Genomic DNA, 14242 nt, shown 5'->3' with positions numbered 1-14242 from the left:
TGTGTCCAATCATGAAATGATTTGCCGCGGCTCAAAGCGAGCATCATTCATTGTCTGAATGCTTGTGCTCGGAGACAGAGTGCAGTGTACATTCTTTTAACAACTTGCATTGCGCAAGATTTCATTCATGAATCGAACTGAAAAATTGATAGGACTTACATTGTTTGTGAAAGTATCAAGACTTGGTGTTTTCAAGATTTGGTGTTGCAGTTGCCTCTTTTCAACAGTGGTTAAACAGTGGTTTGTCAGAATGATCTGTTTTGTTGACAATAAGGTGCAGGGACTGAAAGGGGCAAGCATTACCATCTCCTTATTAGATACCGCTTCATCACCATTCAGACTATAATTGTTCTTCTTCGTCCCCTGAGTCAGTGTGACATATTCGTCACCCTTCTCGTCGAATCTGAAGATGAATTAGTTGTTTGTGAAGTGCTGTGCCCCAGTGATGAAGTGTATTGCCAGTTCGTACCATAAAAGTTGTGGTTGAATGAAAGTATGTGGAAATATGTTGTAAATCTGTCCGTTGAACTATATCGTTATGTTCCATTGGTCGCGAAAGCCCATTGAATTTTAGTTTCCCATCGGTAAGACCATTGGCTGGTCTAAACTATTTGTCTAACAATATCAATGATGTTTTATTTCCCGGTCTCACATTTCTTTGAGAGATGTTCTTTGGTTGGGCTTCAACGTAAAATTGTCTTAATTTCATGCACAGCTCTTCAGGCGTATTTGCTTAAGCCTGTTGATGTGGCCACTGCTACCTTAATCCACCCAATCTGGAATTGATACAAATTAGCGTGTGAATTATGCCTTGCTAAAGTTATTTCGTCCGTAAACAAAACTATACAAAATGAACACCAACAAACCACGATGTGCATATGTGCCTATATGATATAGGCCATTGATCCGGTGACCTAAAAAATAACTTGGAGTTATCGCCCGTGGACCACAGAACGTTTCGGTGAATGTTTTAGTATTAGGGAATGACAGCTCGGCCTTGATAATAAACTACATTTTCCTATATATATACGAGCATGTTTAGCAATTGCAAATTGGCGTTTCTTTTTATATCAGCCACAGAAAACTGTCCCAGCGTTACAGTACCTTGGAACATTTCAACACCCAATTAGGTGTTTTTGTGGTAGCTTTAGATTGACGACAGTTCCCTGAATCCTTTAGATCATTTTCAGATGGTTTTCTTAATCTTTTCCTGGGTAGGAGTTGTAAAGTTGGAGGTTCATGTTCGACTTCTGAGGCTCTGGAATACTCGAGGGTAGCTTCTGTCGTAAATGTGATCGACGTCTCGGCGCCCGACATTGTCTCCAGATCGAAATCTTCGTCTAGAAAATCCATATTCCCTAAACTCACAATATCATTTAAAACATCGGAATTCATTTCGAAAACAGTCTCAATGCTTCCTAGATGAAAATCGCGTCGATGTTACTTGCATCGGCCATTACTACGCTGTAGCAGACAACAGACGCTGTAATCGGGCAAATATGTTTAGTTGTGAAAATACAACTCTTGGTGTGCGTAAATTATATTTTAAACGATCAAAGTTCATTGTTTGTTTGTTGTTTAACGCCGCCCTTTCAAACAAAACAAACAATGAACTAAGATTTTCAAGGAGCACCGTGCGACTCTTTCATTTTTGTCACTGATGCGTCATTTTTGGTAATGTCGTCCTGATGTCTACCATGTCTACCATTAAACATTTTGGTCACTGATGCGTCATTTTTGGTAATGTCGTCCTGATGTCTACCATTAAACAGTTTGGTCACTGATGCGTCATTTTTGGTAATGTCGTCCTGATGTCTACCATGTCTACCATTAAACATTTTGGTCACTGATGCGTCATTTTTGGTAATGTCGTCCTGATGTCTACCATGTCTACCATTAAACATTTTGGTTACTGATGCGTCATTTTTGGTAATGTCGTCCTGATGTCTACCATTAAACATTTTGGTCACTGATGCGTCATTTTTGGTAATGTCGTCCTGATGTCTACCATTAAACAGTTTGGTCACTGATGCGTCATTTTTGGTAATGTCGTCCTGATGTCTACCATGTCTACCATTAAACATTTTGGTCACTGATGCGTCATTTTTGGTAATGTCGTCCTGATGTCTACCATGTCTACCATTAAAAATTTTGGTCACTGATGCGTCATTTTTGGTAATGTCGTCCTGATGTCTACCATGTCTACCATTAAACATTTTGGTCACTGATGCGTCATTTTTGGTAATGTCGTCCTGATGTCTACCATTAAACAGTTTGGTCACTGATGCGTCATTTTTGGTAATGTCGTCCTGATGTCTACCATTAAACATTTTGGTCACTGATGCGTCATTTTTGGTAATGTCGTCCTGATGTCTACCATGTCTACCATTAAACATTTTGGTCACTGATGCGTCATTTTTGGTAATGTCGTCCTGATGTCTACCATTAAACATTTTGGTCACTGATGCGTCATTTTTGGTAATGTCGTCCTGATGTCTACCATGTCTACCATTAAACATTTTGAAAGTGAGCACTAGAATGTTGTAGGGGCGGTCGGGTAGCCTAGTAATTAAAGCGTTCGCTTGTCACACCGAAGACCAAGGTTCGATTCCCGACATGGTAACAATGTGTGAAGTCCAATTCTGGTGTCCCTCGCCGTGATATTGCTGGAATATTGCTAAAAGCGGCGTAAAACCATATTCAGCCACTCACTAAAACGTTTTAACCAATCACACAACTTTTGAGCAACCGCTTTTTGACACGTTTAGAAATCTCCGAATATAGAGCAAATATATGCAAATATGTCCTGCATCTATACTGAGGACTGAAACAAGTATCTAATTAACAAAATAAGCTTTTTTCACAAGGAGAAACATAGATGGCATAGTTCAGCTCCTTCAATCGTAGTAAATTCCGAGGAGAAGTTTACAGAGCGAAGTATGCATCTTGATAAAATTCAAGGGCAGAGTCAAAACATAAAGTATTGCAAAGGTTACTGTGGCGTGGATTGTTTACACTTTCAAACCTTTATATGAATTTTGGGATTTTCCAAAGAAGCTCGACTAAATTCAACCAAATAGACGTTACTGTTTTGGGGCAAGAAATAACGAAGTTTCTGTAGAAATTGCTCCAAATGTTCTCTATAAAAGGTCAGATATTGAAACCAATACATTATTATGTCCACATTAAGCAAACCTCGAAAAAAGAAAAACACCACTTTTGATCGTTTCGATGAGATTCCACCATGCCACGCCTAAATTGATATCACCCATAGCGAGTAATAGGAATGTTGGATTGCCCTACCTCGGAGCGTACCTCTATTCAACGTCCACTGGACCTACATATGGCACTTATGGCGACGTTATCAACAGAACGACCTTGTCAACCCACCCGTGAGAGCCTCTCGCCAAGACATGGATTCGTACTACTTCGACAGAGGTTTCAGGCAGCAACTCTCACAGCCAACCATCTGTGACTGAGGACGGTCCGACGACGTCGACGTATCTACGGCATCCGTGGGAGGTCCAATCCTGACGGCCGAACATCAACGTCGACGTCCTCAGCTCTTTCTACCAAGATTGCGAAGAGCGTCATACGACTCATGCTCAGACGTTGTTCGATGAAGGTTACATTCAAGGCCTCAGTAAAGATTTCAAAACGTTTTATGGAAGACATGTGGAGGACATATCCAAATTTGACGCATCAGTGACAAACATGATATCCGATGCAATTCCCTATTTTGACTTGTACCATATATTCCCGTGTTTTTTCAGATGAACAATTGACTTGCCTTTGTATGTGTTTGTGATGGGTACTACCGGTGGGGCAGGATACGCTCACCTTTTGGCGAACACCTGGTATAATTACTATTTGATAGTGATTCATAAACACGTGCTCATGATATAGTCGGAATCGTAAATCAACTGCTTTAAGCAGATATTTCTATTGGATATGGAAAGGGTTTTGTCGTTTTAGCATTAGTGGTGCAGTGGACAGAGAGTCAGTAGAAAAGGGTCCCCTGATGTGACACGTCTCCTTCTTCACCGATCCAATGATAGGTCATTTATTTACAGGCGTCAAGGTGAACGTTACGTTACGTCGTGTGTTCTGAGAGGCAGTCACGTTTGGGGGCGATGCATTATGATCCGTGGTGAAATCATGGCTGCAGAAATGACAGGTCAAATGATTGATGGGAGTGTGAATGTTGTACGCCTGTTTGCAAGTTTAGAGGCCGTTCTCATATGGCTGGGATATTGCAGAGTGCGACATTAGAATGCTTTCACGAATGTCCAGTATTTGTCATAGTTGTCATAGTTTAATGTCTTGAATCATTGTTGTAAATAGACAGAAAGGTCGGGAGCTTACTCTAAATCAAGGTCACTACAACTCAGCATCGCACGAGCACCTTATAATTGATGAACTGCTGCCACTTAGAATCATCCGAAATAAAGTTTCAATATATACACTGCGACATAACATTGTTAAGTCAATAATAAATTTATTTTTTGAATATCTTACATGATATGACAAACGCCAATAGCAACCACAGAGTGTGAGTGTGAGTGTGTGTGATTGATTGATTGATTGCGTGAGTGAGTCGAGGCGGGGGATCGAACCACTGATCTTTCGACTCGTGAAGATCCGGGTTGGAATAGGTCTTCAACGACCCATGCTTGCCGTAAAAGGCGACTATGCTTGTCGTGAAAGGAGACTAACGGGATCGGATGGTCAGGCTCGCTTGCTGAGTGCGGCGTGAAACAACAAACAAACAACAACCTTTAGCACTCTGGCAGACACTCTAGCTACGAGAGCACGCAGCTAGTCCTTGTTCCCTCTGGTTATGAGCATGGAGATCAAGAACGCACAAAGTAAACTGCATGGCCCTGAGGTGTATCTTGGCATACATGAGCCATAAGACAATTACATTACGCATATTCAGCAGAGCGTGTTATATCGCGTAACCCACCAGCCTCTCCCAGTGGGAGAGCACCTTTATCTACCTGCAGCACTACCTTTGATCATTACAACTGGTCGACGTGCAGCACCTGTAGCATGTTAGACGTGGCAGTCATCTCGTCCAGGTAGGTTCCGATTGATATGTTTTACCTTTACTGTTTTACTGTAAAGTACAAAGGGTAACTAGGTTAAACTTGTACACTGGTAGTGACAGTGGTCGAAAGCGACAGGGCTGTTTTTTATCTTCGTGCACTCTGTAGATATATCACTGTGGGTTCACGAAGCACATATGCTATAGCCCGTCGCGGCTTATTAATAATCAACTCCTTTCTATGGTAGCTCCTTCCTACTGAATACGACCTCTGACAAACCACACTTACTGCATGTATGGTAGGGGCCATAGTTCCACTTGGTTTTGAAGGGCAAAAAAATAACCACCCGATCCCGTTAGTTGCCTCTTACGACAAGCATAGTCGCCGTTTACGGCAAGCATGGGTTGCTGACGACCTATTCTACCCTGGATCTTCACGGGACTCATCTTCGGTGTTAAAGGTGGTCGGACATCACCTTTGGAAACATGAATGGAAGTTTGACGTCCGGTCTTAAATCATGATCTTGTATTCGACAAAACCAAGTGCCGAGCCCTCTTAGGATTAGGAATAAACCGCAACTCAAACTGCGCATTTGCCACAGTGGAATACTGTGATACGCCAGTTGACATTGCCTAGCGTGTCAAACAACGGGAACCCGTTTTAATCCAAGTACCGTAAACCACGGTTAAAACGAGAACGCTTATAACGAACTGACGGATATAACGAACTTACGTTTTGGTCCCAACTATTTGCTGTAGTTATGCTGTATATATGCTTTTAACGAACTACGGTTATAAGGAACTAAAATTTCTAGTCCCTTTGAGTTCGTTATAACCGTAGTTTACTGTAAGAGGATTCATCGCAGTTGCGGAGGTTTACGTTCGGGGGACGACTTTGCCGGTAATTTTTCTCGTCAGTTTTACGCTATTTCTGTTGGGTTTTTTAAATTAATCGTGGTTAATCATTTATGATTAAGTACGCCCTAAAGTATAAAATCTGCAAGACTGCTGTGCTGACTTTACTTGCCCTTTAAACAGTCGTTTCCTGGTAACCAGAGTCGTAGGGGAGTAGATGGACCTGGGGAGTCGGGCTCTGTGGATCGGGTAAAGTCGTGCCGGATGGTTTGGAAGATTCTCCTAATGAAACCATTGCCTTCTGTCCCGTGACAGAAGTCGTGATGAAGTAGGCGTATGTCGACTGCGGCTCGAACAAACAAACAAAGGTGTTCAGGGTACAAACCTTCAACAGTGCGGCCATGGGGCGTGTCAACTGATTCCCATTCTTTTGATCGTTAGTACAGTTATACTATTAACACCTGTGGGGTGTGGGATTCCGGGTGGGATTCCGGGTGGTATTCCGGGTCGGAATGAAGATCCCCAGTCCGTGTCCAGCTGTTTGTGGAAAATAAGCTCCGATCACATCAAACTCGAATGCATGCTAAGAATATATTCTTTATGGTAGGAACACACACTGCCAGGAGTTTCAGAAACCAAATCAAACCTACAGGTGGTTGGGTTGCATAGTGGTTAAAGCGTTCGCTCGTCACGCCGAAGACCCGGGTTTCATTCCCACATGGCCATAGGAAAACTGTATGAAGCCCATTTCGGGTGTCCCTCCGCCGTGATATTGCTGGAATATTGCTAAGAGCTGCAGAAAACCTGACTCACTAATTAATCAACCCCGCCTGGAGTTCGTCATGTCCGACAGTTTTTGGACATATAAGTTAAAACGGCCATATTCATACACTCACCTTCGACCTGTAACGTTTTTATCGCATACTTAGACCCATGCCAATTCAGTGATTGAGTTAGAATGTTTTACCCTGATTTCAAGGACATTCATGCAATGTGACGTTGAGGGAGACAAGAAATGGACTTCACACATTTTGCCCATGTTGGGAAATCGAACAAGACTCTTTGGCGCGACGAGCGAACGCTTTAACCGCGAGGCTACCCCTCGGTCAATTAAAATGATAACCATTAAAAAAGAAGTCGTGTCTTTGATTATGTTTAAAAAATAACCTTTGATTTGTTTTCACTATAACATTGACAACTGTCCTGCTGGGTTTATCAAGTGTGGTCTTGAAAATCTGATGAATTTTGAAATACACCTGTACTTAAATCAACGCCACACTTTGCACCATTGGAATTGGCAATTGTACAGCAAGTCTTACCACGACACTGTATGTGTATGTCGTCCTCGGCTGTGATACTACAGCCGCTCGACGGCTGTCTTGCACGGTTGAGCACATCTCTTTGTTCGCATTTCACAAGAACGCTGCATGAGTCATAATCATACAGGTTTCTTGCATGACTTCGTTCCGCCCCGTGATGCTACATAATGGGTCTTTCATCAGATCCGTACTGAACATGGTAACATGAACAACGGATGGAAATTGTATGCATCTTTTAATTGTTTGTTGGTTTTTTAACGCCGTATCCAGCAATATTCAAGCTGCATGACGGCGGTCTGTAAATAATCGAGTCTGGACTAGAATGTGTCTGAAACAAGGCAGAGTAAACTGAGAAACGTAAGGGTCAGCACATGTCAAAAACTGTAGGCCCAGTGGAAACAATTGTAGTCCCAAACATAGCTGCAGCAGGGAGACATTCTCTTGCAATATTAATTACAAAACGACAGTCAACCAGAAGCTTTTACTGCCTTTTTGTTTGTTCGCTTAATTAATGTTCGCTTGTCGTAGGAAGCGACTAACGGGATCGGGTGGTCAGACTCACTCACTGACTTGGTTGATGCATGTCATCGATCCCAATTGCGTGGATCAATGCCCCTGATGTCAATCACTGCATTGTCTGGTACAGACTCGATTATTTACAGACCGCCGTCATGTAGCTGGAATATTGCTGAGTGCAGCATTAAACACCAAACAAACAAACGACGTTACAGAACACAGTTGCACAGTGTTACCGACGAACCCATTCGAATGACAAGGTGAATCCTAAAATAGTCCCTCCTGCTCGTGATGTCATTACACATGAGAACAGGTCGAAGTGTAGGCCAAGGCTGTCATCTCGTACAGGAGGGCTCCGACTGATATGTCTGGACGCAGGCACATGATGTTGTGATGAAGTAGGAGTATGTCGAAATAAACAGACAGACAGACTTGTACTGATATGATTATATAAACATAAACACTACAACAGGAACTACGGGTCATCCTTCAGTTACAATACAGGGATTTTATTTTGTCACATGAAAGGGTATACCAGGACATTATCTTCTAATGATATACATAATATTCAGGGCCTTGCGGATAACAAAGGAGATAAAGTTACTGGCCGATTTTCACAATACGCGTTATATCAGTGAGAATTCTGCTGTCATAGCGACTGATTTATGACTACCTCTTGTGTGCCTGAGCTGGAAGGTCCGCTCATCGCTGTGTTTGTGTTGTCATAGCAGGCTCATTGTGCAATTGTTGTTTACTGTTTGCATGTTGGGCATAAAGCGTTCCGGGACAGTGATGTCGATTTTGTCCTTTATTCCCCGAAGAGCTAATTCCCCGTCAACTTGCGCGTTGACACTGCTTTTAAAGAATGCTTTGTATTCGTTGTTTCTAACCATCTCGGTGTATGTTGATTCCCTTTTTTAACAGTACGATATCAGACAAATAAAACCTTTATATGTCTGTATGCTAGGCCATTGTCCTCTATATTGAATAAATTGTCTTGTCTTGTCTAAAATCACTAAAACCATAATAACCTATCAAATCAAAATCACATAAACAAACAATCATCCACCATACCCAGCTCCCTTAGTTCTCCTCCCCAACCCCATCGGCATCTATTCCAAATCTCAAAATTCCCAAATTCTATATAAGCAACCCCTAAAGCCCCCTCTTGGGTTGCACAGACCACCCTCGCCCCTTTCGGAAACACATTAAATGGCCTGGCCGGGCCCGTGTGCGAAATACGCATCAGTCGGAAAGCGCACGTTAAATCTCCAAAGTATGTAAGTAACTAAAATCACTGGACGAAATGCCGGTCGGATTTTACACCTGTGACACAATTGCAACTACTGTAGGGAAATGCACGCAATGACCAGATTTCCGATCTACACTTACCATATCAGCACTCTTGCTCAAACCTCTCTCTATCACGGATCTCTCCCTTTCTTACACTGACCTCTGGATATCACAGCACAAATGTCTCCCTCTCTATCACAGATCTCTCCCTCTCTATTACAGATCTCTGCTCTCTGTCACGGATCTCTCCCTCTCTATCACAGGTCTCTCCGTCTCTACCAAAGATCTCTCCCTCTCTATTACAGATCTCTCTCTCTCTCTATCACGGATCTCTCCCTCTCTGTCACGGATCTCTCCCTCTCTATCACGGATTCTCTCCCTCTCTATCACGGATCTCTCCCTCTCTATCACATATCTCTCCCTCTCTATCACAGATCTCTCCCTCTCTATAACAGATCTCTCCCTCGCCATCTCAGATCTCTCCCTCTCTATCACGGATCTCTCCCTCTCTATCACAGATCTCTCCCTCTATATCACATATCTCTCCCTCTCTATCACAGATCTCTCCCTCTCTATAACAGATCTCTCCCTCGCCATCTCAGATCTCTCCCTCTCTATCACGGATCTCTCCCTCTCTATCACAGATCTCTCCCTCTCTATCACGGATCTCTCCCTCTCTATTACAGATCTCCCCCTCACTATCACAGATCTCTCCCTCTCTATCACAGATCTCCCCCTCACTATCACGGATCTCTCCCTCTCTATCACAGATCTCTCCCTCTCTATCACGGATCTCTCCCTCTCTATTACAGATCTCCCCCTCACTATCACAGATCTCTCCCTCTCTATAACGGATCTCTCCCTCTATATCACAGATCTCTCCCTCTCTATCACAGATCTCTCCCTCTCTATAACGGATCTCTCCCTCTATATCACAGATCTCTCCCTCTCTATCACAGATCTCTCCCTCTCTATCACGGATCTCTCCCTCTCTATCACAGATCTCTCCCTCTCTATTACAGATCTCTCCCTCTCTACCACGGATCTCTCCATCTCTATCACGGATCTCTCCCTCTCTATCACGGATCTCTCCCTCTATATCACAGATCTCTCATTTTCTATCACAGATCTCTCCCTCTATATCACAGATCTCTCCTTCTCTATCACAGATCTCTCCCTCTCTATAACAGATCTCTCCCTCGCCATCTCAGATCTCTCCCTCTCTATCACGGGTCTCTCCCTCTCTATCACAGATCTCTCCCTCTCTGTCACGGATCTCTCTCTCTCTATTACAGATCTCTCCCTCTCTATCACAGATCTCTCCCTCTCTATCACAGATCTCTCCCTCTCTATCACGGATCTCTCCCTCTCTATCACGGATCTCTCCCTCTCTATCACAGATCTCTCTCTCTCTATCACGGATCTCTCCCTCTCTATTACAGATCTCTCCCTCTCTATCACAGATCTCTCCCTCTCTATAACGGATCTCTCCCTCTCTATCACATATCTCTCACTCTCTATCACAGATCTTTCCCTCTCTATCACGGATCTCTCCCTCTCTATTACAGATCTCTCCCTCTCTATCACAGATCTCTCCCTCTCTACCACGGATCTCTCCCTCTCTATCACGGATCTCTCCCTCTCTATCACATATCTCTCCCTCTCTATCACAGATCTCTCCCTCTCTATAACAGAACTCTCCCTCGCCATCTCACATCTCTCCCTCTCTATCACGGATCTCTCCCTCTCTATCACAGATCTCTCCCTCTCTATCACAGATCTCTCCCTCTCTATCACAGATCTCTCCCTCTCTATCACGGATCTCTCCCTCTCTATCACGGATCTCTCCCTCTCTATCACGGATCTCTCCCTCTCTATCACGGATCTCTCCCTCTCTATTACAGATCTCTCCCTCTCTATCACGGATCTCTCCCTCTCTATTACAGATCTCCCCCTCTCTATAACAGATCTCTCCCTCGCCATCTCAGATCTCTCCCTCTCTATCACGGATCTCTCCCTCTCTATCACAGATCTCTCCCTCTCTATCACGGATCTCTCCCTCTCTATTACAGATCTCCCCCTCTCTATCACAGATCTCTCCCTCTCTATCACGGATCTCTCCCTCTCTATTACAGATCTCTCCCTCTCTATCACAGATCTCTCCCTCTCTACCACGGATCTCTCCCTCTCTATCACGGATCTCTCCCTCTCTATCACATATCTCTCCCTCTCTATCACAGATCTCTCCCTCTCTATAACAGAACTCTCCCTCGCCATCTCAGATCTCTCATTTTCTATCACGGATCTCTCCCTCTCTATCACAGATCTCTCCCTCTCTATCACAGATCTCTCCCTCTCTATCACAGATCTCTCCCTCTCTATCACGGATCTCTCCCTCTCTATCACGGATCCCCCCCTCTCTATCACGGATCTCTCCCTCTCTATCACGGATCTCTCCCTCTCTATCACGGATCTCTCCCTCTCTATCACAGATCTCTCCCTCTCTATCACAGATCTCTCCCTCTCTATCACGGATCTCTCCCTCTCTATCACAGATGTCTCCGTCTCTATAACAGATCTCTCCCTCGCCATCTCAGATCTCTCCCTCTCTCTCTCTCTCTCTCTCTCTCTCTCTCTCTCTCTCTCTCTCTCCCTCTCTCTGTACCACGGATGTCTCTCTCTCTATAACGGATCTCTCCCCTATATCATGGACCTCTCCCTATCACCCATCATTTGCTGCGTAGACATGCGCAGTACACTCATTAAAGTTGCGCAATAGATGTCCCATGTCTGACGCACCAAGCTGTGCATGATGTATTATGTTTCCTGTTTGCAGATGGGCACTATTCTTCGTGACGCTGCTGCACACGGGCTCAGGGTACGCTCCCTACCGAGATAAAATACCCAACGGTCACAATGTCCCCAGCCCCTGCAAGCCCGGAGAGACGTGGGCAGGGGTGGGGCACAAGCTGATGGCGGGGGGCGGGGTCAGGAACCCATTCGGACAGGATTTTGCAGACAATGGCTGGGTGAGTGCAAGTTGTACAACAATTAGTATTGTTACGAGTTAAAATTTGAAACAATATGTTAACCCAGAAATCTGTAGGTACGAGAAATTAGTGTGAACCAACAGTAGGTATACAATCAATAGTAGTACAAAATTCCCCAGGTTTGCAAATCAATACAAATTTATGCACAACAGTTACAATGACAGTGGACAATAGAATGGTAGTACAATATTCACTGGCTAAATATAATATGATGGCAGTGGTCAGTATCAAGTACAAAAAACCCCACAGTGGTGATAGCAAAAGTCTGTGATAATAATATGTATTCACCCAGTGGCGACAGTGGTCAAGCTTCCGGGATTGGCTAGGCAGGGAATCAAGGATGATGAGCGATCCTCACATAAAAGCTGGTTCCGAAGCGATGAAAAGCGTGAAAGATACGAAAACACGCTATTGTCCCCTTATATACAACCTAACATACCGTGACTCATCACATAGAACATTACAGAAATGTCGGTAACATACTATCACAGTCAGCAGTTTACCGGACCGGAAGTTTACCGACCATAGTAGCATCTAAATATAGTAAATTCCTGACGACAGATCACTGTCCGAACACAATGCAATGAGCGTCTACAGAATCTCAACAGACACAATGCAACACAGCTACAGTCACTATTAAACAATGAAATACACTGCCACATAACGGTATAAAGACCGACCATTTAAATTTGAGGGTAGGGGAGTTGGTTGGTGAACGGTGTCGTTGACGTTGGTATGTGTGTGTTTGAATGTGTCAATACGAGTGGATCCATTATATAGTTTCCATACATAACAAGGAGAGATCAATTCAAAAAATAATTTAATTCTGGCAGTCTACTCAAACATCATATTATACACAAACAGCAAGAGCAAGTATCAATAGTCACAATAAAAATGTCTTACTTCATGCAGAAATATTCATTATATCCCAACAAACTCATGTTTGTTCACATATTCCATTGTACTTTGTTTGTTGAACAACGTTCACATATCGCCGATATGGCAGATCAGTTCACACACAATCCCAGCCTGGGAACTGACTCCTTATATTGATGAATCTTGCGGAGACAAAATAGCCAAGATACATTACTACAACATCAGCCTTTACTTGGCTGTGGGATAAATATTTCAAAGTTTCATCGCTAAAGGATTTTTTTTATCAGGTAAGTTCTCATTTAATTCTTGCCTTTTTAAAATACATTAACTTAATTCATGAATTTTGATTGATATGTTTTGTAAATAAATAAATTCATTTTAGAATTGGTTGAATAAATCAATAACTGAGATTGTTAGTGGCTATACCCTCGAAGGGGGTTAAAGTAGTGTAAAATGATTGTCCCCCTGAGAGGATATGTAAGACGTTTTTAATCGCAGTATATATGTTCCTTTAAATGGTGGCTAAATTTATCAATAATCGCCAACAGCTGAGGGGATGATGTAAATCCGGCTGGGGTCCATGCAGGTAGCAAAAGTACTGTAAGTCCCCATGGACCCTAGCATGGTGATCTACCTTCAGATGCTGGCGATCTATAGCCCTTTTTTATCTTGTAATGTTTCATGACTATTTAGTGATATCTTTTTATTGCTATATGCTAGTTTAAAACATCAAATCTGTGATATTCTAGTAATGTTACTGTCAATCGCTGACAGGTTCTTTTTTGGTTTAAACATATGGATAAATACTGTATAACTTCTCGTCACGATATGGCTGAAATATTGCCGATGTGACGTAAAGCACTCACTCACTCACTCACTCACTCACTTGGCTGAGAGCTCACCAGTGCTTACATACAGACAAAGTTAAGGTGTGTAATATTTGCCAGTGTTAATCACTGCAAATCTTGACACAAGCAACATAATATATTTAAAGGTATGAATATACAGTTCATGAAAACTAAATGTATTTGATAAGTGAGTGAGTGAGTGAGTGAGTGAGTGACAAACCTACAAACATAATCGGGGCGAACCGGGATTCGAACCCACAATCATAGGTTTCTGTCGTGCCCAAGGGACGCAACTCTGCACAGCGAATTGCGGCGCCTTAGACAATGGGGCCACCCATGCCCCTATATATGTTTAATATATTCTTCATGAAAATCAAATATACGTATATAAAGAATTCTCTTAAGAGTGTGATGTGTGTGATTTATAATAATCACTAA

At 43.0% G+C, this 14242-nt stretch overlaps 1 protein-coding gene across 1 annotated transcript in view; it reads left to right on the top strand.

Annotated features, from left to right (window-relative positions):
- Window positions 1-4961: 4961 nt before the first annotated feature.
- The window catches only part of LOC139459913 (tyramine beta-hydroxylase-like), a 34221-nt gene continuing 24940 nt past the window's right edge, over window positions 4962-14242 (top strand). The window contains exons 1-2 of the mRNA XM_071241639.1: window positions 4962-5081; window positions 11867-12059. Coding sequence (XP_071097740.1) covers window positions 5053-5081; window positions 11867-12059 — 222 coding nt within the window. The 5' untranslated portion in view covers window positions 4962-5052. The remainder of the gene's footprint in view (window positions 5082-11866; window positions 12060-14242) is intronic.

Source organism: Haliotis cracherodii, unplaced genomic scaffold (genome assembly GCF_022045235.1).
Source record: "Haliotis cracherodii isolate W230 unplaced genomic scaffold, xgHalCrac1.p SCAF_13, whole genome shotgun sequence".
Classification (NCBI taxonomy): Eukaryota; Metazoa; Mollusca; class Gastropoda; order Lepetellida; family Haliotidae; genus Haliotis; species Haliotis cracherodii.
Note: the sequence above shows the minus strand (reverse complement) of the source record. Positions and strands in the feature narration are given on the sequence as shown.